At 37.3% G+C, this 27,183-nt stretch overlaps 1 protein-coding gene across 1 annotated transcript in view; it reads left to right on the top strand.

Annotated features, from left to right (window-relative positions):
* SPG20 (spastic paraplegia 20 (Troyer syndrome)) overlaps positions 1-27,125 on the top strand; it is a 33,016-nt gene extending 5,891 nt beyond the window's left edge. The window contains 10 exon segments of the mRNA XM_021065568.1: positions 1,755-2,566; positions 7,130-7,327; positions 8,138-8,302; positions 10,429-10,552; positions 15,589-15,783; positions 16,796-16,954; positions 17,032-17,061; positions 17,064-17,121; positions 25,517-25,686; positions 25,689-27,125. Of these exon segments, the coding sequence (XP_020921227.1) occupies positions 1,755-2,566; positions 7,130-7,327; positions 8,138-8,302; positions 10,429-10,552; positions 15,589-15,783; positions 16,796-16,954; positions 17,032-17,061; positions 17,064-17,121; positions 25,517-25,686; positions 25,689-25,789 (2,012 nt within the window). The 3' untranslated portion in view covers positions 25,790-27,125.

The following is a 27,183-nucleotide window of genomic DNA, read 5'->3' as shown; positions in this document are numbered from 1 at the left end:
GATTCGGCTTTAAAAAAAACACTGTAAGTAGTGCTTTGGTAATAGTGCTACCCTGTAGCATGTAGCAGAAAAATGGTTGCCAAGTCACAGTTGTTTAAGACCCTGTCAAATCAATTGGACAAACAGGAATGCTGTTTAAATTCCTAGTTCAGCTTGCAAAAGTCTGTTTATTTCGTTGTCCTGCTCTCTGAGCTGTGAGCCTCCTTGTAGCCTGAGGAAGGTGGAGTACAGAATTCCTATCCCATGGTTTCTGAGGGAAGAAAGGGAAGGGATCTATGAAAAAGGGAAGCCTTCTATTGACATATTCTAAAGATGAATTCCAGGGAAAAGGGTTCTCTTTTGAAAGAGGATTTGCAGTAAAGCAAGTAAGGTCTGATTTTTGTCAATTGCATATTATGTTTTGTTTGTTTGTAGGGTTTTTTTTGTTTGTTTTTTGTTTTTGTTTTTGCTTTTTAGGGCCACACCCACAGCACATGGAGGTTCCAGGGCTAGGGTGTGAAATCAGAGTTTCAGCTGCTGGCCTACACCAGAGCAATGCCAGATCCTTAACCCACCGAGCAAGGCCAGGGATTAAACCCTCGTCCTCATGGATATTAGTCGGGTTCACCATCACTGAGCCTCCAGGGGAGCTCCAGTTGTAGAGTGTATTTTCTAAATTGGAGACTGAATATATTCTCTCGACTGCCGTGAAGTTTCTGCGTGGTGCAGGTGACCATTGGTTTGTTTATTTTTCAGGTGAGAAAGTGTGGCTAGGCCAGTTTCTGTGAAGCCTCGATGATGTATACTGTTGCTAAAACAGCCTTAAATCCTTTTAATTATCCTATCATTATAGGTTTTAATGAGATCGCAGGAGGAGAATCTATTGCAGTGTCCAGTAACAGTAGGCCCATGCCGTTATTGAGTGTTCTCTGAGATTAAGATAGTTGGAATTAAGATATGCTTCAAGTGTAAAATACACACTAGTTTCAAAACCTTAAGGCCAAAAAATAAGGTAAACTGTCTCATTAGTAATTAATTTTTAAAAAGTAATAAGAATTAAAAAAATTAATTACTAGGTCCAAAGTATTATTTCACCAGGTACCCAATATAAAAATTACTAAAAAAATTATGAAATAATACCATTTACAGCAACACAAATGCAACTAGAGATTATTGTACTGAGTCAGAAAGAGCAGTACAAATACCATATGGTGTCACTTATATGTGGAATCTGAAATATGGCACAAATGAACCTGTCTACAAAACAGAGACTCTCAGACATAGAGAATAGACATGGTTGCTAAGGGGGAAGGAGTGGGATGGATGGGCAGTTGCAGGTTAACAGATGCAAACTATTACATTAGAATGGATAAGCATTGAGGTCCTACTGTATAGCATAGTTAACTCAATCCAATCTCCTGGTATAGACCATGATGGAAAATAATACATTTTTAAAAAAGAATGTGATATACATACACGCACACGCATTTATATATATATGACTGTGTCCCTTTGCTGTATAGCAGAAATTGGCACAACATTGTAAGTCAACTGTATTTTAATAAACTAATAAAAAGATAATTCAGGCCAAGAATTATTTATCCATTCAACAAATACATACTGTTTTCTCTTTGTGAGGTTTGAGAGACTTAGACATCAGTGAATAAGACAGCAATTGTGACTCCTATCTTCTGAAATACATTCAGTTTGTGGAGAACTTGATAATAAGTAAACAAATAACTAAGATAATTAAAGATATATGTTCTGTTTTGCAGAAATGGAGCAAGAGCCACAAAATGAAGAACCTGCTGAAATTAAAATCATCAAGGAAGCATACAAGAAGGCCTTTTTATTTGTTAATAAAGGACTAAATACAGATGAATTAGGTCAGAAGGAAGAAGCAAAGAACTACTATAGGCAAGGAATAGGACACCTGCTCAGAGGAATCAGCATTTCATCAACAGATCCTGAGTGTGTAGGTCCCGAGTGGGAATCTGCTAGACAGATGCAGCAGAAAATGAAAGAGACGCTGCAGAATGTGCGTACCAGGTTGGAAATTCTAGAGAAGGGTCTTGCCACTTCTCTACGGAACGACCTCCAGGAGGTACCCAAGTTATATCCAGAGTTTCCACCTAAAGACATGTCAGAAAAATCACCGGAGCCTCAGTCCTTTGGTTCACCTCCTCAGCACAGTGAAGTAAACGGAAATGCTTCAGCTGCAAGTACACAGTCAGTTTCTATACCGAATACTTTATCCTTTTCATCTCAAAGTCATCCATCAGAAGCACCTCCTGCTTATACTCCTCAGGCTGCTGAGGGTCACTACACTGTATCCTATGGAACAGAATCTGGGGAGTTCTCATCAGTAGGGGAGAACTTTTACAGGAATCATTCTCAGCCTCCTCCTCTTGAGACCTTAGGGCTAGATGCAGATGAGTTGATTTTGATACCAAATGGAGTACAGATTTTTTTTGTAAATCCTGCAGGGGAGGTTAGTGCACCTTCCTATCCTGGTTACCTTCGAATCGTGAGGTTCTTGGATAATTCCCTTGATGCAGTTCTAAACCGTCCTCCTGGGTTTCTTCAGGTAAGCCAAAGAAAAAATATAAGCATAATTTAAAATATGAACAGATACATTATTTTTTGTTAATGTTTATAAACATTATAATGTGTCGTAAGATAGTAAGTGCAAAAAGATAATTAAAAGTCTTAGTTTCTTTTAAAATAGATGTCATGTTTGATAGCGTTTCTTTTCTCTTTGCTTTAAAGTCTCAGTATTAAATTTGTGATGACAGGACTTGAGATTGGAATATTCATCCTTAATTTTATAACTTTTTATCTGAAGAAGAAACCTAATAATTTTACCTTGAAAAGGGATTTGTATAACTCATGTATGAATGTTATAACTGTAAATTTCCACAAATGTTGTCAAGTCCCAGCTGAGGGGCTAAACTGGACTACTTGCAGCCCAGTATCTGAAACAGTGGTTCTTATCTAGTGGGAACCCCACAATCTGCCTGCCCTGCGACATTTTAGCAGTAGTTGGGGACATTTTTGGTTGTCACAACTGGGAGTGGGGAGTGTGCTACTGCTACTAGCCAGATATACTGCTAAACGTCTAAACAGGATAGCTCCCGTAAATAAAGAAATAAACTGAAAATATTAGTCATGTCAAATTGAGAAACCCTGGTCTACAAGCAGAGACTGGGATGATCATTTAAGATGCAATTCTGACTTCCAAAGTACTAAATTTACCAGGATGCCCGTGGTTCAGGAGCAAAGACTAGTGCCGAATAAAGTTTGTTGTTAGGATACTGTTGTGAAATTAATGAGGTATTCTGAAGTTGATGGTCCAGTATCAATCTGTTTTTAAGATTGGACATGGGTACAAGGACATGGATTCTAGAAATAATGGTTCATTACACATTAGGTATAATACAGGGGTTGGCATGGAAGGGAGATGACTGTTTGAGCAAGGCAGGTGCTTTTATCCACAGTCCAGATGATGTGGTTGGTTATAGTATTAGTTATCTAGATTTATCTTCTCTTTTTGTATACTTAATTTATGCAGCTTCTACATAGAGTCAACTTAAAAGTTGTTTAAAGATAGTTGGAGATTTACTAAGGATGTATGAAGGAGATAATTTGGGCCCTTATTAAAAGGAAGACTTTATTGGATAGGAAGAATGGTGAGAATTTCATAAGTTGTTTTGAAAAAGAAGCCCTGAAGTTACAAAGAGTAGGTTTTATTGATTGGGATTGTGATGGAGCGGATAAAAGATGTAATGCTTTCTGCTGATCTGGTAATAGAATTTCATTGTAAGAGTGGAATTTAAAAAATCTATGGGGGAAAAAAAAAGGAGTTCCCGTCGTGGCACAGTGGTTAACGAATCCGACTAGGAACCATGAGGTTGGGGATTCGATCCCTGCCCTTGTTCAGTGGGTTAGCGATCCGGCGTTGCCATGAAGTGTGGTGTAGGTCGCAGACGCGGCTCAGATCCTGCGTTGCTGTGGCTCTGGCGTAGGCTGGCAGCTACAGCTCCGATTAGACCCCTAGCCTGGGAACCTCTATATGCCGCGGGAGTGGCGCAAGAAATGGCAAAAAAAAAAAAAAAAAAAAAAAAACCTATGGGGCCTGGGCTACTGGAGGTTCGGAAAGTGAACATTAGAAAGCCTCTGCTGGTGAAATGAGCTCGACCATTAAAATGACTTATTCTCTAGCATAAATGTTGCCCTGCTTAGTGCTTTTAATTTTGTTTATAATTTTCCACTATCTCCTATTTTGGGTACTAAATAAAAAGTAAAATTGTATCCAAAGTTTGAATCTTTTTAAGGGGCTCTCATTTACATCTATTAAGACATGTGTAATAGTGTCCTAAAAGGGAGTTACATGTATTTACTGGATGTTTTTGTTCTAAAAAACAAACGCTAAAACAACTAAGTTTTAGAAGTTAGACATAAATTCTTATGCTATGAAAAATCACTATTGCTTTATTTAGGGAATTAGAAATTAATTTGACTTTAGGCAGAATAGAATGCTGTGGCTTCTAAAAACTATTTTTCTTTTGGCTTTAGGTTTAATAAGCTTTTTAAACCTGTTAAATTTGTAGCAAGTTCATATAGAACTTGGGCATGAGATTGCCCTCTGACAGTGAACCTGGGAGAAGTCAGCCTGTGGTGGATGAGCTCACCAATCTATAATACTCTACCCTGAGAAAGGTCTATAAAGTTTTACTTGAGAAGATTTAAGGATACTCCATTTCAATCAAGGTGACCAGAATGTCGTTAATCTTGGAGAAATCACGGCACTGTAAAAGAAACCTTTCCCAAACTTTAGTCATTTAAGTTGTCAGACCCATCATTTCTGTTATTAATATTTTTATTTAAATGTCTCGTTTGTTAATTTTATCCTAAACAAAAACAACTGTGAAATTGAGGGAATGATGTTGTGTTTTTCCACTATACATCTTAAAATACATAACTAATCAAGTTTAAGTAGTTTGCATGTTATTCAAAGTCATTTTACATAACAGATGGTTATATATCCTACTTAGGAAAATACAGTCATCAGTCTTATTGTAACTTGTCTGAAGTTTGACTTTTATAAAAGGTGGAGAGTGGCTTTTTGAGATGACTGAAAAAGAATCCATTAAAACTGTTTTTTGGTGGAGTTCCCGTTGTACCTCAGTGGTCACGAACCAACTAGTATCCATGAGGACGTGGGTTTGATCCCTGGCCTTGCTCATTGGGTTAAGAATCTGGTGTTGCTGTGAGCTGTGGTGTAGGTTGCAGACTTGGCTCAGATCCTGTGTTGATGTGGCTATGGTGTAGGCCAGCAGCTATATCTCTGATTTGACTCCTTCATATGCTGCAGGTACGGCCCTAAAAAGTCCCCCCAAAAAATATTTTTTTGTTTTTTGGTAAGTATTTATTAAGCATGTTCTAGGAAAGAATCAGGCTTGAATGCTTGAGCCCTGCACTTTTGCCTTCTGTAGGTCTGGAATGTTGGTAGTATGTCAGAATTTTCCATAATTTATATGAAATCTTTTGTCTCTGACAGTATTTTGATAATGGATTGTTTTTCCAAGTATCTTAATTTTAGGAAGAGAGTATCCCAGGTGAGGGACACAGTTATATTCTGGTCACTCAAAGAATGCATCTCAGTGGAAGTGAATACATTGGATATTCTGATGTAAGCCTAGTTGAGGCGTTCCCCTTGTACCTCATTGGGTTAAGAATCCAACCAGCATCCATGAGGATGTGGATTCGACACCTGCCCTTGCTCAGTGGGTTAAGGATCCGACATTGCCTTGAGCTCTGATTCGACCCCTAACCTGGGAATTTCATATGCCACAGGTACAACCCTAAAAATAAATTAAAATAACCTAGTTTCTTCTGAATTTAAAGCTCCAGGAGTCAAGCTTAATTAAGTCTTAGTGTGACAGTCTCACCTCTCTAGATGATATTGAAGGGCAGCTCTTGTCATTTTGATTTAACTTTACAATAGACAGTGAATCCATGAATGTAACTTAATGTTCTAGCTCCATCAGATCAGGTTGGGTTCATTAGGGGAAAAAAAAAAAAATTTCTATTGCTTTGGGGGACTGATCTGAGAAAACATTTGTAAGGTTGATTTGCAGCAACGTGGATGTAAGTAGAGACTCTCATCCTGAGTGAAGTAAGTCAGAAAGAGAAAGACAAATACCATATGATATCACTTATATCTGGAATCTAATATACGGTACTAGTGAACCTTTCCACAAAAGAAACTCATGGAGTTGGAGAATAGACTTGTGGTTGCCAAGGGGGAGGGGAAGGAAGTGGGGTGGACTTGGGAGTTTGGGGTTAATAGATGCAGACTATTGCCTTTGGAATGGATTAGCAATGAGATCCTGCTATGTAGCACTGGGAACTATGTCTAGTGACTTATGATGGAGCATGATAATGTGAGAAAAAAGAATGTTTACATGCGTGTGTAACTGGGTCACCATGCTGTACAGTAGGAAAAAAATAATGTATTGGGGAAATAAAATTTTTAAAAATTAAAAATAAATAAAAATAAAAAATAAAACAAAAAATGTCAATGTTGGGTTTCTAGTTAAAATAATTGTTTAGCTTCTCTGGTGGAAGATAATGTGTGTTTAAACCCTAGCTTCACTTCTTGGTTGTTGACTCTAAGCAACTTGATTAACTTCTCTATGCCTCAGTTTTCTTGTACATAAAATAACAGCACTAACCAACTTCATGGAATTGTTGTGAGGATTAAATCATATAACATGTGGAGTACTTGGAGACGGTTTGGTTTTATTTCCACAAAGGATGAATAGTAAAGAAAACCTAAATTTATTTTGACCACCATTTATTTAAAGCTAGACCCATTCTTGGTTAATGGTGAACTGCCTAAGGACACCAGTTTTAATACTGTGTAATTACTAGAACAGTAACACTTTTAGCACAGTTCTGTGAGTGTTTTGCAGAGAGATCAGAGTAGCAAATGGCTGATTTTTATGGAGGGTTTATCAATGTTGATGATTCCAGAAAGGCTTGTAAAATATATTCAAATATTATAACGTTTATTTGCTGCTATAATGATATTTAAAACGTCAATGGAAACCTAGTTCTATGTATTGATTTGTTTTAATCTTTTCAGGTCTGTGACTGGTTGTATCCTCTAGTTCCTGATAGATCTCCAGTTCTTAAGTGTACTGTAGGGGCCTACATGTTTCCTGATACTATGTTACAAGCATCAGGGTGCTTCGTGGGGGTCGTCTTGTCTTCTGAATTACCGGAAGATGACAGAGAACTCTTTGAGGATCTGTTAAGACAAATGTCTGACCTTCGGCTCCAGGTAACTTGTGTGATCACCTTCAGGATGAAAACCTACTTTAACATAAGCATTTCTGCTTTTAAAGAGGTTGTAATAAGCTCTAATGTGATGAGAGTTAGGAAACAGAGTATATAATTTGCTTTGTGTGTTCATGAATACAATCTGGGAATTGGTTGTAAATAGTGATTAAGATTGTGGGCTCTGGAGTCACAGAGGAAGTTAGTTTACTAGCTGAAATTTTGACTTGTCCTTACTCTTAAGCATCCATTCAGCAAAATGTATGCAAGCAGATTACCTTTAGTGTTAAGTGTGAAAATGAAAAAATAAAATCAACCTTCCAACAATGCAGAGTAGTTAACTGTACATGAGGTTTGCTAATTGCTTTTAAACTCATTTAGTCTTGTTTCCTATAATTTAGTATTTATTGTTTAACTAAATTCAAATATAGTGGCATGTGATTTAACTATCACTTATACTGACAACTGCTATAAGTTTATCTCTCATACTTTGTCTTTGGGATTTGCTTTAGGCTATCCTGTGAACCAAAGAACTCAAAGGTTGGTGATAGTATAGAAAGGAGTTCCCTTGTGGCTCAGTGGGTTAAGGACCTGGCATTGTCACTACTGTGGCTTGGGCAGCTGCTATACGTGGATTTGATCCCTGGCCTGGGAACTTGCATATGCCACAAGCATGGCCAAAGAAAAGTATAAAGAAAGACCAACAAAAGTCATTGTAAAACACTGCCGTTTGAATAAGTCTGTTATTAGAGTGTGGTATACCACAGCTTAGAGGAAACGTGAATTGAGCTACACTTAGACCTTTACTCCCTAGGCCAACTGGGACCGGGCAGAAGGAGAAAATGAATTCCAAATCCCGGGAAGATCAAGATGTCCCTCTGACCAGTTGAGGGAAGCCAGTGGCACTGATGTGAGACAGCTGGACCAGGGCAGTAAGGATGTGCGTCATAAGGGAAAACGAGGCAAAAAAGAAAGTAAAGTAAGTGAAAGTTCGTCAGGGTATGAGTGTGTGTTCTCCTCTAATGGTGCCTCTCACCAGTTTAAATGATTTATAAGATCTTCTTCCCATTTACTCCAGCAAAGCAGCTTCCACATTCACAGCGTGATCACTGGTAAAGATAATCAGAGTCATCTCTAATGTTTCCCTTTTCAAGTATTTGTTGTGTAAACTATTTAAAAGATACTCTGTGCTTTGGGGAATAGATTTTTTTTTTTAACTACTTGCAAGATTTGTGTGTGTGTGTAGACACATTTTTATTTCTCTTGAGTAAATAGGAGTGGGTCATAGAGTAGGGATATGGAAAAAATAAAAAAGGCACAACATTGTAAATCAACTATACTTTAATTAGGAATAAGTAAATACAAAAAAATCAAGTAGGTATGTGTTTAATTTTATAAGACATTGCCAAGCAGTTTTTCAAAATGGCTTTCCCACTTTGCATTTCCACCCACAAAATATGAATTTTTTCTACATCCTTGCCAATTTTTTTCGGTTTCTTTTTTTCTGAAGCTTAGCCATACCTGTGGGTGTGTGGTGATATCTCATTGTGGCGATAAGCACATTTCCCTGATGACTAACCACGTGCTGTTTGTCCATCTGTATATATTTACATTAATGATATATTTTTTTGTTTTGTTTTGTGTTATTCTCCACCTAGATCTTGGGGCTAGGCATGCTTTTCTTTACACTGCCATTTTTATTCATTCCTTCTTTCTCTATAAATAGTCAACAGGACCGAGAAAAATGGATTTTTAAAAATATATTTAGTTTCTTCTTTCATTTCTTAGATTCTGAGTATGTAATATGTTCTAAATGGTAATTTTATATTAGAGTTCAATAAATATTTATTGAGTGCTAGAAAGCTGAGCACAGTGGAGAAAAGATTAAATTTCTCAGTTCAAAGGATTTGTCATCTAGTTTGGAGGACAGATTATCAAAGAGATAATTTCTACCCAGTGTGTTCATTAGATCAAAGTACGTCTATAAACAGATAAGTGCATTTGTAATTTTGATAGATTTTGCTAAGTTGCCTTCCCTAAGCATTATACTATTCAGCACTCCACCAGTAGTGTGTGAGAGTACCTGTCTCCGCATAGCCTGCTCAACAGAGTGGGCGGTCACTCTTTCTGTATTTTGGGAGTCTGTTGCTGAGAAATAGTGTATTGGAATAGATTCATAGTGATTTCATTATGAGTGAAGTTGAGCCAGTGCCTAAGGGTAACTTGAATTTTGTTTCCTGTGTGATGTTGTTATCCTTGTCCATTTTTATTTTTATTACCAGATTGCTAGTCCTTTTCTTCTCAATTCCTAGAACTCTTTATGTATTAGGGACGTTGGCCCATTGTCAAAGATAGAAATTGCAGATATTTTGTTCAGTTTGTCTTTAGGTTTTATTTATGTGGCTTTTCCCTACATGTAGAAGTTTTTGTTTTTAATGTTGTTTAATATTTTAAGTGAAACTGTATTTCTGTTGGGCAGTTGGCATTTCAAGTTATTTTATAACATTATGAGGTCTGAGTTAGCCTACTCCTAATTTTTTAAAATGAAAATAAATATAACTTTGAGATTTTGAGTGTTGGCCCTAGCTGTTAAATTATCAAAGTACACTTATTTCTGTGTTTCCCATTTCCAGTCAAATGGAATGGCACAGTCTGTTTATATATTTTTACTTGTACTTGATTTCTGTCAAAACCAGTTTGATATATCCTTACCAATTGAGTTATTTGGCAGAAATCTTTTAACCTTACTAAGTACTGTGTGCATTACTAATATCTAGACAATGTTAGCTATATGAAGGAACTCAATCTAGTCAAAGAAAGGAAAAAATCAATTTAAATATGCTTTGATAAATACTGTATTGGAGATATGTTGGTATTTAAATCTTACTTACCAGTGGACCTCACATAAGACCGGAACAGTTTTCAACTTCATAGTAGTTATGGTAATGTGCTTATTTTTGTAATAAAATGTACTGATAATTAGGTTGATTGTAAATATCTTCACTAAGTAGTACTTGTTGGCTCAGTATTTTATTACAAAATGCTTATGACTTTTCCCCCATTAGTGTTTATTATTTCACATTTTGAAATATTTTTACTATTTAGGCCAAAGGTTCTTCCAGTGAGGAAGTTAATCTGAGTCACATTGTGCCGTATGAGCCAGTTTCAGAAGAAAAAGCAAAGGAATTACCTGAATGGAGTGAGAAAGTGGCTCAAAACATTTTGTCAGGTATTATAGTAAAACTTTTCCCTTATAGTGTGAAATGTTTGGATCCCATTAGAGAATACTTAGATGATTTTATATTTTGATTCTAAACGATCAGTTTATGAACAGTTAAAAGTTGAAGGAACTAGTCTCTTTGAATATCACGTGTTGTCATATAGTTGTAAGTTCTTCTTGGGAAACTTATTTTTCCGTTTTACTCTTAGGAAAATTGGTAGTGAAAAGCTTTAAGAATCCCCAAACTTTAAGAATTTCTCTGAACGTAAAATTAGTTACTTCCCCTTCCCCTTTGAAATTAGCCCTTAATCTTTTTTTCTCCCTTTCTCTCTCTTCCCCTTTCCTTCTCCACCAGAAGTAATCACAATTTTGGAAGCAAAGCAGCACTCCCCTACCACACAGCAGTGCAGGCATGAGAAGATCTGAGAATTATAGCCAGGCAGTTTGGGAAGTAGGCCCTCCTATTTAATTATGGTTAGAAAAGGCTTCAGATCATTTATCTTAAAACCAGAATGCGCATTACTGACACATGCATTTATATTTTACTTGGCTAACATTTTAACTTTTCAACTCTAGTAGCTCTCAGATTGAGACCTTCAATTTTGTTTTTTAAAAACATTGCCAGTTGTCATTAGATCAGATTCATGACCCAAGTAAGGGATCTCGGCCAGTTTTAAAAGTCTGTCAATAGTCTCTCTACTCAAAACTCATTAAAATAATAAAAGTGTCTAAAGCAGAGGAAATCTTCAATATGAAAAACCAACATAAAATAAGCAAAAAATGATTAAGTGCCTAGGAGCAAACAAAATACTTCCCCCAGTGTCAAAGGGCTGCTTGAGAGGAGTAGAAAAGATAAAGCTAAATTTCCATATGTATGTGTAACAGTTAAAACTGACCCTTGGGGAATTCCTGTTGTGGCTCAGCAGTAATGAACCCAACTAGTATCCCTGAGGATGTGGGCTGGATCCCTGGCCTTGCTCAGTGGGTTAAGGATCCAGCATTGCCTTGAGTTGTGGTGTAAGTTGCAGTCACAGCTCATATCTGGCATTGCTGTGGCTGTGATGTAGGCCAGCAGCTGTAGCTCTGATGTGACCCCTAGCCTGGAAATTTTCATATGCTGCAGGTTTGGCCCTAAAAAGCAAAAAAAAAAAAAAAAAAAAAAAAAGACCTTTGAAAGAGATTTTTTAAGAAGTTGTAAAGAAAAAGCTCCACTCATACTACTTTGCCCCTTAGTTTTATAGGCTACTAAGCTATTTATTAGTTCAGTATTCAGAAAACTTGTCCTTATCTGCATGTATGTAGATAACTAAATTCAAAGGTAAGTAAAAATTTCGAGTTTATACTGCTACAAGATTATATACTATCCATGTGTAAAAAGCCATCTCAAACTTAATGGCATGAAACAGCAAACATTTGTTTATGCTTAGGAATTCTGAGGCCAGGTATTCTAAAAGATCATAGCAGGGACAGCTTGTGTCTACTTCATGATATTGGAGCCTCCGGTAGGAAGACTTGAAGACTGACTAGTGACTCAGTAGCTGGGGGCTGGAATCATCTGAAGTCTCCTTCAGTCACACATCTGACATCTGGGTTGGGAGAGCTCAAAATCTAGGATTGCCTACACGTAGCCTGTTGACTTTCTCACAGCATGGCGGCCTTTAGCTAATCTGGCTTCTTCATGGTAGCTGAGCGTTCAAGTGTGAATGAGGCACGAGGCAGCAGAAGCTGCTTTACCCTTTCTCACATACTCTTGGAAATTTCCAGCATCATTCATTATAAGAAAGTAACACACCTACCCAGATTCAGGGGGATATGACGTAGACCCCACTTCTCAATGAGAGGAATGTCAAGATCATGTTGAAAGAACGCGTGGAACAGGAGATGATGATTTGGGGCATCTTTGGAAAATAGCACTTGCCACAGAATCTTAGGCTCCTGGAGCCATACAGCTTCCATACATTGATTCTTTGTTTTTTGTTGTTTTTTTTTGTTTTGCTTTTTTTTTTTTTTTTTTTTTTTGGTCTTTTTGCCATTTCTTGGGCTGCTCTCGAGGCATATGGAGGTTCCCAGGCTAGGGGTCAATCGGAGCCATAGCCATCAGCCTAAGCCAGAGCTACAGCAACTCGGGATCCAAGCTGTGTCTGCAACCCACACCACAGCTCACGGCAATGCTGGATCCTTAACCCACTGAGCGAGGCCAGGGATCGAACCCACAACCTCATGGTTCCTAGTTGGATTCGTTAACCACTGAGCCATGACGGGAACTCCCACACATTGGTTCAATTCAGAGAGTTAGAATACCCTGAGAGCCACCTAATCCTAAGGAGAGATCTCTTCAGAGATTTCCAAAGAACTCTCAGCAGTGCATCATTTGAAAATGAGCAAAAACACTGGTAACCTTCTTTACTCGTTGTGACTTCAGTGTCTTCAGGCTTGTAAGTAACTCTTTTCCTTCTCATCCTGTACCCTCATGGCTAGCATAGTAGCGCTAATGATAACATTAAAGCCATTTGACTACCATTCAGAATACCTGTCTCCTTATATGCTTTTTAATAGTTAGAATGAAAAACAACTAGCTCACCAAATACGCAAGGGATAGCTAACAAAGAAAGGTGCAAGAAATATCAAAGATTTACTTCAGGGAAAACTATCTGACCTGTCAAGAATCTGTTTCCACCAGACTCATGTAGGCTCTGTACAAAAATGTGTAACCAGGGATCTAAACTGAGCTCATTCACCTTAGCCCAAGGTGAGTAAAGATCAGTAAAAGCTTATAGTCTTACACTTTACGAATGGAAAAGCTAAAAAGTAATATAACTGCTTAAAATTTACATTTAGGGTATTGGCTTGAGAAGCCTAGACTTAGACGCTAAGAATGCAGCTGCCAAACATTTTGGATGGAGTAGAGTCTAGTAAGCTCATTTGGGAGGAGGTAGAGGATTGGTGACAGCAGGCTGAGTAGAGCCCCCATTGGGTTAGGTTTGAGTTAGGTCATTTTAAGTCATCTGCCAGTTTCTTGTTTGTTAGCATTCACTCATTGCCTGCTGTATCTCACATTAACTGGGTGTATAGGATGCAGACATGGATAGAATAAATCTGTCTGACATTAATGCATGCCATGTAAAAGATCTTAATAGCTACCAATGAAGTACTTTATTTCCATATCTTCTGTTGGAACCTCTGCAGTTTTTCCTTTTTTTTTTTTTTTTTTTTTTTTTTTTTTTTTTAAACTACGGCTGCACCGCCCCCCCCCCCCCCCCCCCCCCCCCCCCCCCCCCCCCCCCCCCCCCCCCCCCCCCCCCTGCACCTGCAGCATATCGAAGTTCCCAGGCCAGGAACTCAATCCAAGGTGCAGCTGTGACCTACACCACAGCTGCAGCTACATCAGGTCCTTTAACCCACCCTGCTAGGCTAGAGATTGAACCTGCAACTCCACAACAACTTGAGCCAGTAAAGTCAGATTCTTAAGCCATTGCACCACAGTGGAAACTCCAGACTCTACAGTTTTGACGTATTACTCTCTTATGCTTTTCCGTGGTGCTAGCTTGTTTACAATTTGCATCTAGTTTTTCCTCTTTATTAGTCCTGTGACTTTTCATTTATCTCGTTGCCCTTTAGTTTTCTGGAAGTCATTGATGGACTCCATCTCTCGTTTGATATAGTCTCATTGTAGGAGTATAGTTTACTTGAACTCTCCTTTGTTGATTGTCATTTATTTTATGATTAATTAGTCTTCCTTGAACTTCAGGTTCAGCTGTTTTTTACCTAACACTTTTCAATCTATCAGTTAACTCTGGAAACACATAATTTTCTTCTTGACTAGACATCATCAATCCCTTTATTGCTGTAGGAACTCTGGCTGGAACCTGTTTGCCTGGCTTTGAGACTCGATTCTCACCCAAGGGTAGCATGATGAGGATTGGGTTGAAGCTGGAGGTGGACATGTTATCTGTAAAAAAGAGAAACGCATCAATTGTTCTAATCAGTTACTACTTGGCACTTTTTATTAGCATTTAAAAATAAACAGGTATGATTTTTTACGTCATTGAATGCCTGCTTACTCTTGGGCTGAAGTAATTATGTAAGAACCATGACACAGATCTTGGGAGAGCATACCCAAATATTTTTAAAAACTTGTTTTAGGGCAGAGCCAAAAAGGAGATACTTAAATTATAGCTCCCCCACGGCATGGTAGCATTTACCTTCTCCTTGAAGGGAAACTGTTCTTGTCTTGCTTTTCCTGATTTCCTGTCTCCCTCTGCTCTTTTCCCCACATGTCCTCTGGCTCAGGGCCTTTTCTCTTGAGAAGTCTCTGTCACCCTACTTTCTCTCAGTCTCTCCTTTCATTCTTGTTGCAAGAAGCATGAGCAAAATAAAGGGCTAGGACCTGTCTCATAATTTGGATGTCTCAACTGTCTAGGCCTCTCAGATTTTCTTCTCTCAGATTTTTTCTTCTCCTGGGTTGTATGGGAGTTCTCATGTCTTTTCATTCAGGTTTAAGTTGCAGATTAAAAGGCTGAGATCATGATTTGGGATTGAGGCGGAATAGTATCCCTGCCTTATGCCTTTTGCCTAAAGCAAACAAGCAAGAGTTCTGCCTCAGTGTTTGAGATACAGGTTGCTGGTTGCTAGTTTGTGTTTATCTCCCTGAAGACTTAGTGGAGAAAGTGGTACCTGGACTAAGGCAAAAAGAACAAGGATACCTGGGTCCTCTAGCTAAATCATCTTAGTGGCACCAAAACCCAAAATTAGTCCCTAAAAATAGTATATACTGTGGTAATAGATAGAGATGCCTACCAGTGGTAGTGGCAGCATAGAGTAATACAGAGCTGTTATTGAGTGATACATGACCTAAGTATTGGAAGGTGAAATTAATGAGAAAGCATGTATTCTGGGCAGAACACTAAGTGCAAAGTTGGCTTGAAAACTAATAGCATGTTTGGGATTTGAACATTGAATTCTCTGGTGTTCGGTTATTTGTTTAAGGGTTTAAAGGTATAATTAGCCCTAATTTTATGCAATTAAACATTTTCCTTTCAAAAAAGGTGCCTCTTGGGTGAGTTGGGGGTTAGTCAAAGGTGCTGAATTTACCGGCAAAGCCATCCAAAAAGGCGCTTCTAAACTCCGAGAACGGATTCAACCGGAAGAAAAACCTGTGGAAGTTAGTCCAGCTGTGACCAAGGGACTTCATATAGCAAAGCAGGCTACTGGAGGAGCAGCCAAAGTCAGTCAGTTCCTCGGTAAAGTAACTTTAGATGACTTACTTTTCGGTTATATTAAAAATAATCTTAGTCCATCTTAATTAAATCTTACTTAGATGATTTAATCTCAAGGGTGAAGAATTAGGACAAAGCGTTTCTGCTCTGCTCTGCTCATAGGATCTGTAGACCAGCATCGTTAACCTGAAAGTCTTGGAAATCATTTCAGGCACTTGGCACACTTACTGATTCAGAATCTCCATTTTTACAACATCTCTGGTGATTCTTATTTGCATGTTAAAGTCAGAGAAACACTGGTTAAGGTTTGGTTTGATATGTTTGAGAAGAAAGTATCTGTGCCTTTGAAAAAGAATGTAATTGTTGAATGTATTTGCTGTCCTTGAATATGACACATTTTCAAGGACAGCTCACTGCCTGGCAGTTCAGAGTCAAGAGGGAGGGATGTGATGTCTTGAATAAAGCTGATTTGGTGATTCTGGTGTTAGCCTTCCGTAGTAAGACGCTTCTAACCTTTGAGAATCACGGCTCTAAAGCTTAGTATTTTGAGATGGTCAGTAGCTCCTTCGTGGATTGTCATTACATTTAGTAACGTTATCTTTTTTGGTATTTGTTTCTTTTTCACATTTTTGTTTGTTTACTTTTATGTAGACTTAAATACTTTTTAATTTAAGTGAATGTTTGCTGATAGAAAAAGTACAGATATGCTTAGCTGGAAAACATGATGGGTGGACCTACCAGTCTTGCATTGCAACAGTGAATAAAAAAGGTGGACGGTTCTCTTCTGAGCAAATTGCCAAAGTATATCATTATATTCAAGAGGCAGTAAGCTTGGCAAACACTTCCTTAAATCAAATAGGAGCTTTTGTGTGAAAAAAAAAAACCAGTCCTATTTTCATCCTTAAATAAGAATGGTAATATTATACAGTAAAACAACTTGGGATGATCATGGAAGAACTTTGGTAAATAAGAGTGGTAAAATCAGGGGAGGAATACGTTTTTTCCTAACTGTCTTTTTCTTTTGTGGTTATATTAGTTGATGGAGTTTGCACAGTAGCAAGTTGTGTTGGCAAGGAACTAGCTCCACACGTCAAGAAGCATGGAAGCAAGCTTGTTCCAGAATCTCTTAAAAAAGACCGAAATGGGAAGTCTGCCCTGGATGGTGCTATGGTTGTGGCAGCAAGTAGTGTTCAAGGTAACATAAAGGTCGAGAAATTTAGGAAGTTCTGTTTGCTTAGGAATAGTTTTACTTACTTTTAAATGTATTTGCAGGATTTTCAACTGTCTGGCAAGGACTGGAATGTGCGCTAAATGCATTGTCAACAATGTTTCAGCAGAAACGGTGCAAACTGTCAGATACAAGTAAGTTGAAATCTATTGTTTTAATAACTTTAAATCTCTTGTACTATTTGGAAAACTCCAGAACAGTTGAAGTGATTATGTAGTTATTTTTAAGTAACCGATAAAATAATTTTTTCACTTGTTATTTTTAAGTAGGGAGAAGAGTAAAATTTTAGGCAAATTAATAGAATTACTATGACTTTGCTTTATATTACTAATTGTTGTAAGTAATTTGTTCATCATTAATGAAAAAGAATAGATTTATTTTTTTTAAATGCCTGGAGTGTCTGTCTGCCTTATTTACCTGCAAGTTCTTAATGGGAAAAACATGAATTATAATTAAACTATTACAGTTTGTTAAAACTAGCCCCTTCTATATACAAAGAATGTTAAATTTGCACACCTTATTTGAATCTACCACTGTGCATTAGCATTATAATAGACAGATGGTTTGAGAAGACATACCATTAAGAAATGGACAAACAGAAATGAATGATGAATCCAAGCTTATCTGATAAATGGTATTAAAGATATGACTTTAAAATAGGATCTTCTGATTTTAGCTCTTTATTTTGTCTTTAAAAGTACTGGAGGGCTTGGAGTTCCCGTCATGGTTGAGTGGTTAACGAATCTGACTAGGAACCATGAGGTTGCGGGTTCGATCCCTGGACTCGCTCAGTGGGTTAAGGATCCGGTGTTGCCGTGAACTGTGGTGTAGGTCGCAGATGCGGCTCAGATCTGGTGTTGCTGTGGCTCTGGTGTAGGCCAGCGGCTACACCTGCGATTGGACCCCTAGCCTGGGAAGCTCCATATGCCGCACATGTGGCCCTTAAAAAAAGACAAAAGACAAAAAAAATGGAGTTCCCATTGTGGTGCAGTGGTTAGCGAATCTGACTAGGAACCATAAAGTTGCAGGTTCGATCCCTGGCCTTGCTCAGTGGGTTAAGGATCCGGCGTTGTTGTGAGCTGTGGTGTACGTCACAGACACGGCACGATTCCCACGTTGCTGTGGCTCTGGTGTAGTCCTGTGGCTACAGCTCCTATTAGACCCCTAGCTGGGAACCTCCATATGCCACAGGAGCGGCCCTAGAAAAGGCGAAAAGACCAAAAAAATAAAATAGAATAAAATAGAGTAAAATAATAAAAAAAAAAGTACTGGAGGGCTAAAAATTAAATTTAGTAGCTTTGAATTAGTTTAGGTTTTAATATTTAATGCTTATTTAGAAGTAAAAAGTAATATTAATGGCATTCTCAATTCTTGGTTATATGTGTTAATTATTTACTCAGTGGCAGCACTTGCATCATACTTAAATATTGCACGTTGTATGAAGTGCTTTCCATCTGTATTGTTTAATCTTTAAGTATTATCACCACTTCACAGATGAAGAAACCAAAAGCATAGTGTGTTAAATATCTTGTTAAGAATTATACTGCAGGATTTCCCTTGTGGAGCAGTGAGTGAAGGATCCAGAATTGTCAGTGCAGTGGCTCTGGTTACTGCTGTGGCTCGGGTTCCATCTTTGGGCTGGGAACTTCCGTATGCCACAGGTAGGGCTAAAATAATAATAATAATTGTACTCCATACTATGTGGTAGAACTGAGATGTAAGGCAGATTTTCCTGTCATGCAGGATCAGGGGACAGTGATGGGCCACCATTGTCCATGACAGGATATCCGTGCAACTTTAGTTTGGAGAGTTACTTTGCACCACTACCTAACATGTGTTTAGATACCGCCCCCCCCCCCCCCCCGTAAATTACCTTTGCTTTAGGAAATACTGATCTGATTTCCAGCCTAAGTTGATTTGATCTCCTCAGTCTGAGGTGTGCATACCTTTGAATCAAAGCAGTGTGATGTATCATCTTGGAGAGTCAGTTTTACCAAAAAATTTGGAAAAGAAAATACAGAATAGATCTGAAATTTTGATAGAAATGTAGTCTCCCATCTCACTTCTGCTCTTGCCAATGACCTCTAGTACACACTCTTTTTGCTAAGCTTTTCAGTTGTAATTAGAAAATCTGTTGCAAGAGCAGGAGAAAGTTGAAGGTGTTTTTAGACCAAAAGGGATTTTTTTTCACTTTTTTTTTTTCTTTTTTACTGTACCGCATGGTGACCTAGTTACACATATATGTATACACATTCTTTTTTCTCACATTATCGTGTTCCATTATAAGTGACTAGACATGGTTCCCAGTGCTACACAGCAGGATCTCATTGCTAATCCATTCTGAAGGCAAAAGTCCGCAATTACTAACCCTAAGCTCTCAGTCCATCCCATTCCCTCCCCCTCCCCCTTGGCAACTACAAGTAAGTCTATTCTCCAAGTCCATGATTTTCTTTTCTGTGGAAAGGTTCATTTGTGCTGTATATTAGATTCCAGATACAAGTGATATCATACAGTATTTGTCTTTCTCTTTCTGGCTTACTTCACTCAGGATGAGAGTCTCTGCTTCCATCCATGTTGCTGCAAATGGCATTATTTTGTTCTTTTTATGGCTGAGTGGTATTCCACTGTGTATATATACCACATCTTCCTAATCCAATCATCTGTCGATGGACTTTTGGGTTGATTCCATATCTTGGCTATTGTGAATAGTGCTGTAATGAACATGTGGGTGCATGTGTCTTTTTTAAGGAAAGTTTTGTCCAGATATATGCCCAAGAATCGGATTGCCAGGTCCTATGGTAGTTCTATGTATAGATTTCTAAAGTACCTGCATACTGTTCTCCATAGTGGTTGTACCAGCTTACATTCCCACCAACAGTGCAGGAAGGTTCCCTTTTCGCCACACCCTCTCCAGCATTTGTTATTTGTGGCCTTGTTAATGATGGCCATTCATACTGGTGTGAGGTGGTATCTCACGGTAGTTTTGATTTGCATTTCTCTCATAATCAGGGATGTCGAGCCTTTTTTCATGTGTTTGTTGGCCATCTGTACATCTTCTTTGGAGAACTGTCTGTTCAGGTCTTCTGCCCATTTTTCATTTGGGTGGTTGGCTTTTTTGCTGTTGAGTTGTGTAAGTTGCTTGTATATTTTAGAGATTAAGCCCTTGTCAGATGCATCATTTGAAACTATTTCCTCCAGTTCCTTAAGTTGTCTTTTTTGTGTTCTTTTTGGTTTCCTTTGCTGTGCAAAAGCTTGTCAGTTTGATTAGGCCCCATTGGTTTATTTTTGCTTTTATATTCTGTTGTTTTGAGAGACTGACCCTAGAAAACATTTGTAAGGTTGATGTCAGAGAGTGTTTTGCCTATATTATCTTCCAAGAGTTTGATGGTGTCGTGTCTTATATCTAAATCTTTCAGCCATTTTGAGTTTATTTTGGTGCATGGTGTGAGGGTGTGTTCTAGTTTCATTGATTAGATTCTTCTATGTTAGCACAGATAATTAGGCAGTCATATTGGTAACTAGGAAGTATCCTACTGGGTTTTGTCCATTTTCTACTTTAATGAAAAAATAAAGTTTACCTAAGTACAATTAAGTAGAATCTTTTATTCAAATGTTTAAGATTCACATAAGTATGAAGTACAAGTTTTTGCTGTAGATTTTATATTTCTAGACCTTAGAAGAACTTAATATGATGAATAGGGTGTTTTAACAGTGGTTCTGAACTAATTTATTTCTATTAGGGTATATATTGCTATTTTTATCCTTTCCTCCAAAGATTCATGAAATGAAAAAAAAGCAGGTGAGAATTTAAATGGGTTTGTATTCCTATTAGGATACTTTAGTCTCAGTAGTAACTTACTTGGAAACCTGGAAAGATGGGAGGGGCAGTGGGGAATAACAGATTTTGTTCTGTTTTCTTATTTATGAATAATGTGGCACAAAAGTAGAAATTGCCTTTTAGGAGAAGAAACTGCAAGTATTAAGCCAGTAATAACTCAATGGTATTGTCACTGAAGAATTAGAAAAGCTAATTATTCTTTTATTAATTTAGTTCTCAGTAATTTACACAAATTTACATTAACTTACATTTATGAATTTACATTTATTTATGAAAAGTATTTGATAGAGTGAACATTTATGTTTTCTCTAATCCAACTAATATCATAAAAAATTTATTTTTTTTGAAAATTTGTGTTCTTATTGCCTATGAGAAATTATTCCCCTATGTAGTTGTTTCATATCTGCCTTAATTATATGCATTATACCTAGGAGAAAAACATAGGTATTATATAAACGTATTTATCTGACTTCTGGTGGTATAAGCCAGTACAGAGGCTTATTTTTTTCATTTAGGCATATTTAAAGGCAGATTCTGTTAGAGGAGTATTTACTCCATGCCTTTTATGGTTTTGATTATGATTTAGGACTATGTTCATTGATTATGAATGATTTACCTAAGGATCTGTGTAATTAATTATACTCCTAAATGTTTTGGGTAAACGCATAAGAAATATTAAGATTTTATTTCTCTCAGTTACACCAATACTTTTGTCCTCTTTTAAGATTTAGGAACATGAATGCCTACAGGAACAACTGAAAGCAAAAAGTAACTTTAAACCTGCTATACTTAATTGCAGTTTACTATCTATTAAATAATTCATTACTCTTGTACATAGCTTCTAAATTTCACCTTTAGGCTTCTTTTTTCCACTTTAAATTGTTTAGAGGAAAATAACTTTAGTAAGTTAGGTGTATTTTTGTTTTCCTTTCAGTAATACTTTATTTTAGAACACATTTTTGTGAGGAATAAGCTTAGTAAAAATATTTTCCTATAAGGAATATATACTCTTTTAAGGTATGGTATTTTATTGGTTTATTTAGTGAATTTTAATTAAAATTCCCCTTAAGTTTGCACTGGGTAAAGGGAAAAATTCAAATTTGAGGGTATCTCCTTTGGCAGATGTCATATTACCCAAAACTAATTCTGCATAACATCTACCCAGGAATTCTACATGTGTATAATTATTATGTATGTATAGGGTCAGTGTTATCTTTTTAGTATGGTAACTATACAAATATTTAAACATTATTTTGTCTTTTGGTTATTTTTTCTTGTTTTTAAATACTGCCAGCTTAACAATTCCATATATAGTATGGTTTCCAGATCCTTCCTTCACCAGTATTGTTCTCAAAGTGCAGGACTCAGCATGAAACCTAATATTCCAGAGGTGTAGTGACCAGATAAAACACAGTGTGATTTGCCTCCCTTGGTTTGGTCATATTTAGCGAGTGATGAAAATGGCACACAAGACAAAGAACATGTCCTTTTAGTAGCTGTTACTTTATTGACCCATATCAAACTTGGGTTTTGTTTTGTTTTTAAATGAATCTTTTGTTTAAAATCTGGAGCTTTGCCTTCTTTTTGAACAGTTGATAGCAGATCTCCTAACAGTATTGTCATTTGTCACCTTTCAGTTTTGTCTCACCAGACACTTCTCAGGCTCGTGGTCTGCTATACCCATTTGTTAAATATTGGTTCTAAGATTTTATTCTGTGTTCCCTTTTCTGTTCTTTGTGGATATCATCTACACCTGTGGCTACAGTTACCTCCTGTGTTTCAGCAGCTTTCAAATCTGTATGTCTTCTTAACTTTTTTTTTTTTTTTTCTTTTTTTGTCTCATGGCATATGGAGGTTCCCAGGCTAGGGGTCCACTCAGAGCTGTAGCCACTGGCCTACGTCACAGCCACAGCAACGCGGGATCCAAGCCATGTCTGTGACCACTGAGCAAGGCCAGGGATCGAACCCGCAGCCTCATGGTTCCTAGCCAGATTCGTTAACCACTGTGCCACGACGGGAACGCCCTCTTCGTAACTTTTAATCTTCAGGCTCATACATCTAGCTACATAGCACTACGGCCATTCAGTTTCAGTCACCCATCCTTTTTGTTTTTTACATTCATCCTTTGCACTCCAGCCTCATTACCACTACCTTAGAATAGATTTTCATTGTTTTTCACCCACTCACAAGTTGTTTCATAACTGGTACCTCTGTCTCCATCTTAAGCCCTTACAGTTCTTAATGCAACCTTCATTAGAGCTTTCTAAAACACAAATTTGGTCATGCTCTCCTCATTGATTTCAAGATAAGTTTAAACTCCTCAGCTTCATAAATTGGCCACAACCCACCTGCCTTAGATGAATAGCCTAATAAAGAACTATTTGTTTTAAATATTTAAGACTAATATTTCTGAGAGTAGTTTTGAAGGTTGCATATAAATTGGATTTTAGGGAGTTCCCATCGTGGCGCAGCGGAAACGAATCCAACTAGGAACCATGAGGTTTCGGGTTCGATCCCTGGCCTCCGCTGAATGGGTTAAGGATCTGGTGTTGCCGTGACCTGTGGTGTAGGTCACAGACTTGGCTTGGATCCCACGTTGCTGTGGCTGTGGTATAGGCCGGCAGCTATAGCTCCGATTAGACCCCTAGCGTGGGAACGTCCATATGCTGCTGGTGCAGCCCTAAAAAGACTAAATAAATAAATAAATAGGATTTTAGGCAGATTTGCTAGAGAGTTGTGACTGAAATTTGCTATAATTAGTGAAATTTGGAATCATGACTAGTGTGTTTTGGTATACCTTACTGAGTGCCCTGGAAAAATTTCTGAAGAGTCTCATTCACATAGAAAATTGAATCGTATTGACTTAGAGAAGTCTTTATATTCATATTTTTATTATTCTTCAATTGGTAATGTTACTCACTATACAAAATCTAATTTAATAAGATCTACTTTTTAAAAGAAATTTAAAAAGCGTTACTTATTTATTTATTTTTGCCAGAGATAGGCTTTCTAGTAGTTTGAATAAAGAAAAGAACTGAATGGTTACTTATCAAGTAAGAGAAGAGAATAGATACCTGCCAGGAATACTGGCTTTCGGGCATATTGGGAAGCAGAGGTGGTAGGTGAGGATATCTTTATATATATATATATATTGTGTGTGTGTGTATGTATATATGTATATTATATATATATATGTATATGTATGTGTATATGTATATTTTATATATATGTATATGTATATTTTATATGTATATTATATGTATATATTTTATATTTTTATATTTTTTTTTTTTTTTTTTTTTTTTTTTTATATATATATGTATATTTTATATATATATGTTTATTTATCTTTTTATGACTGCTCCTATTGCATATGGGAGGTTACCAGGCTAGGGGTCAAATCCAAGTTGTAGCCACCGGCCTACACCACAGCCACAGCAACATAGGATCTGAGCCGCATCTGGGGCCTACACCACAGTTTATGGCAACACTGGATCCTTAACCCACTAAGCAAGTCCAGGGATTGAATCTGCGTCCTCATGGATGCTGGTCAGATTCGTTTCTGCTAAGCTATGATAGGAACTCTGGTGAGGATATATTAAAAAAAAATAAATAAACTGCTAAAAAGCTGTTTTACAGTATCCTTAAAAAAATAACAATTTTATGGAATTCTCAAAGGGCTTTAATGTACACATCTCATTTATAAGATAAAGAGAGGAAATTGATGAGGTGCCAAGAGGTTGACTTCACCAGGGTCACTTGGCTAGTTGTTGACATAGTTGGTGTTAGAATCTAGTTTTCCAACTCGCAGTTTGGTACTTTTCTCTAAATTAATAGGAGTTGCCACTGAAGTGAAACAACTCAGAAGAACAAGAAAAATCATCAGGGTACCAACACAGAACTTTTTCCCCCAGTATATTATTAGAAATAACGCAATCTTTAGAGTGGCGTTGCCTATAGGAATATTGTGAGTGCAGTTAGAGGTATCAACGTTGCAGATGCTCAGAAGTGGAAGTTTATGAATCTGGAGGATTTCCTATACTCAGGATCACTAATATGGCCACATTCTTAAGTTGTCACTTCACTTCCAGCAATGAAAAGAGAGAAGCTTGAAGGAGTCCTGCTCAACGAGGAGTCACGGGCACACTGCCAGGGCTGAAACTGCCACCAGCCTCTTCTTCTCATTGAGCCTTAGTCATTGCCACCTGATAGCATTTGTGGCTGGGTCTTGGTTGACTGTGAGAAGGCGCCATGCCCTCTGCAACATCATCAAATGCTGTGGCATATGGAAGTTCCCAGGCTAAGGGGCCAATCAAAGCTGCAGCTGCCAGCCTATGCCACAGCCACAGCAATGCCAGATCTGAGCCACATCTGCAGCCCACACCACAGCTTACGGCAATGCCAGATTCTTTAACCCACTGAGCTAGGCCAGGGATCAAACCTGTAGCCTCATGAATACTAGTCGGATTATTAACTCCCTTCACAGTATTTTTGGTAAAGGAGAAAATACAGCCATGTCACAGTGTGATTTTATTCTTTACTGTGTTTTATTAATGAAATTGAAACCTAACCTTTGGTTTTGCTGTCAAGGATAACACAGTAGTCATGTAACTTATTTAATACTATCTCATCAGAAGACCTAAATTTACATGTATAATTTCATTGGACTGTTTCTAATCTTTCTTTTGAAGATACGGGCATACTGCTGGAGAAGCTACACACGATGCAGTAGACTCTGCCATCAATGTTGGTGTAACTGCCTATAATATCGACAACATTGGCATCAAAGCAATGGTGAAGAAAACTGCAAAACAAACGGGACACACACTCCTTGAGGACTATAAAATAATTGATAAGTCAAAGGGGGAAATCAAAGAGGAGGAGCAGGTGCAAACGTGAAAGAGGAGAAGGGTGAGCAGACAGAGGAGCTAGAGAAGAATGGGGCAAAGAAGAAAGACAAATGATGGAAGTGCTACGGATTGCCTATACCAAAGCCTTACAGATGGATGCGATTTTGTAAAATAGGCAAATATGGAATTCCCCGCAGATTAACCAGGATTTAAAATTGTATTCATTCCTACAGAGTGACTATTCCATGAGCTTTACGGCATGTATTCTACTTACAAGGAAGAGTCTGGCCTTGAGATATATATTCTTTGTGAGTTTATTTTTTCCCAAATGGCTAAAATATTTTTGATGTTAAAATAAGACTAATAATGTGCTATAAACCTCATTAAACCTAATGTTAAAATATTTTTGTATTTACTGTCTTTCAGAAAGCAGAGTAGGAAATTATATATTTACATAAAATTTCACATTTCGTTCTGTTTTTACTGGAAAGGGATGACTTAAAATATTGTCTGTTTTTGCACTAATTGTGGATTTTCTTTATAGATGCTTGTTGGAACTTTCAGTATGTAAGCTAAACAAAAACTGTAATCCCAAACTAAAATAATTATCCCATAAAACTTAGAAGACTTTTTCAAAACAAGGAATAGACTAATCATGAAAAATGAGGTTCTATAAAATCATTTGGTAGTTTATCTGTTTGTTAGGAAATAGGATGGTCTTTTTGATTTAAAATGTATACAAATAGATTTTTTAGTCTTTTAGATTTAGACTGTTGTTGATCTGTAAGGGATGTCAGTTTGGGAGTATGGTTGGTATTGTATCAGCATTCATAGTGATTATTACCACTTTAATTGAACAAAAAATAATCACTTTTACCATATCTACTTCTGTAAGTTTTTTCGAAAGGCTGAATTTTTTGGCCTAAATATAAAATAAAAATATAAATAGTTGAGTTTATGGATGGTAATTTTTATTTTGGGATTCAGTCGTTGGAATTTTACATATTAAGGAGCCAGTAGATTAAATTATTAGAAAGATTTTATTCATAATTAAGGAAAAGAATGTGAAGACTTTAGGCTTAATCCATGGTAAGGTGGGCGTAAGTGTTCACTTTGGCAGAAGACACGCTATTCACAGACCTATAAGGTACAAATATATAAATAAATAGCTAATGGCATTTTGTTTTTGTTTACTGATTTAAAGATTGGCATTGATTTTCATAGTGTAGTCCCTTCTAATATTTCTGAACCTCCAATTGCTATGTAGCTTCTTAGGCTTTATTTGAAACTATCTAAAAAATGTACTTTGTGAATAAACTATCTTTGAATTACTTGGCCTCAAAACGTATTCACTGGTTTGTATTTCAGAAAGACGGAATTGGTGGAGCCTTTCCCTAGGGCCAAGGATGATGTACTAGTTAAAATGGAAATAAAATTGAATTGATAAGTAGCTTCCGTCAGTCTCTGCTTTATTTAAGAAATGGAATGACAAATAGTGGAGCCCAAAG

Source organism: Sus scrofa, chromosome 11 (assembly GCF_000003025.6).
Source record: "Sus scrofa isolate TJ Tabasco breed Duroc chromosome 11, Sscrofa11.1, whole genome shotgun sequence".
NCBI lineage: Eukaryota > Metazoa > Chordata > Mammalia > Artiodactyla > Suidae > Sus > Sus scrofa.
The sequence above is the reverse complement of the archived record's forward strand: the minus strand, read 5'-3'. Positions and strand labels throughout refer to the sequence as shown.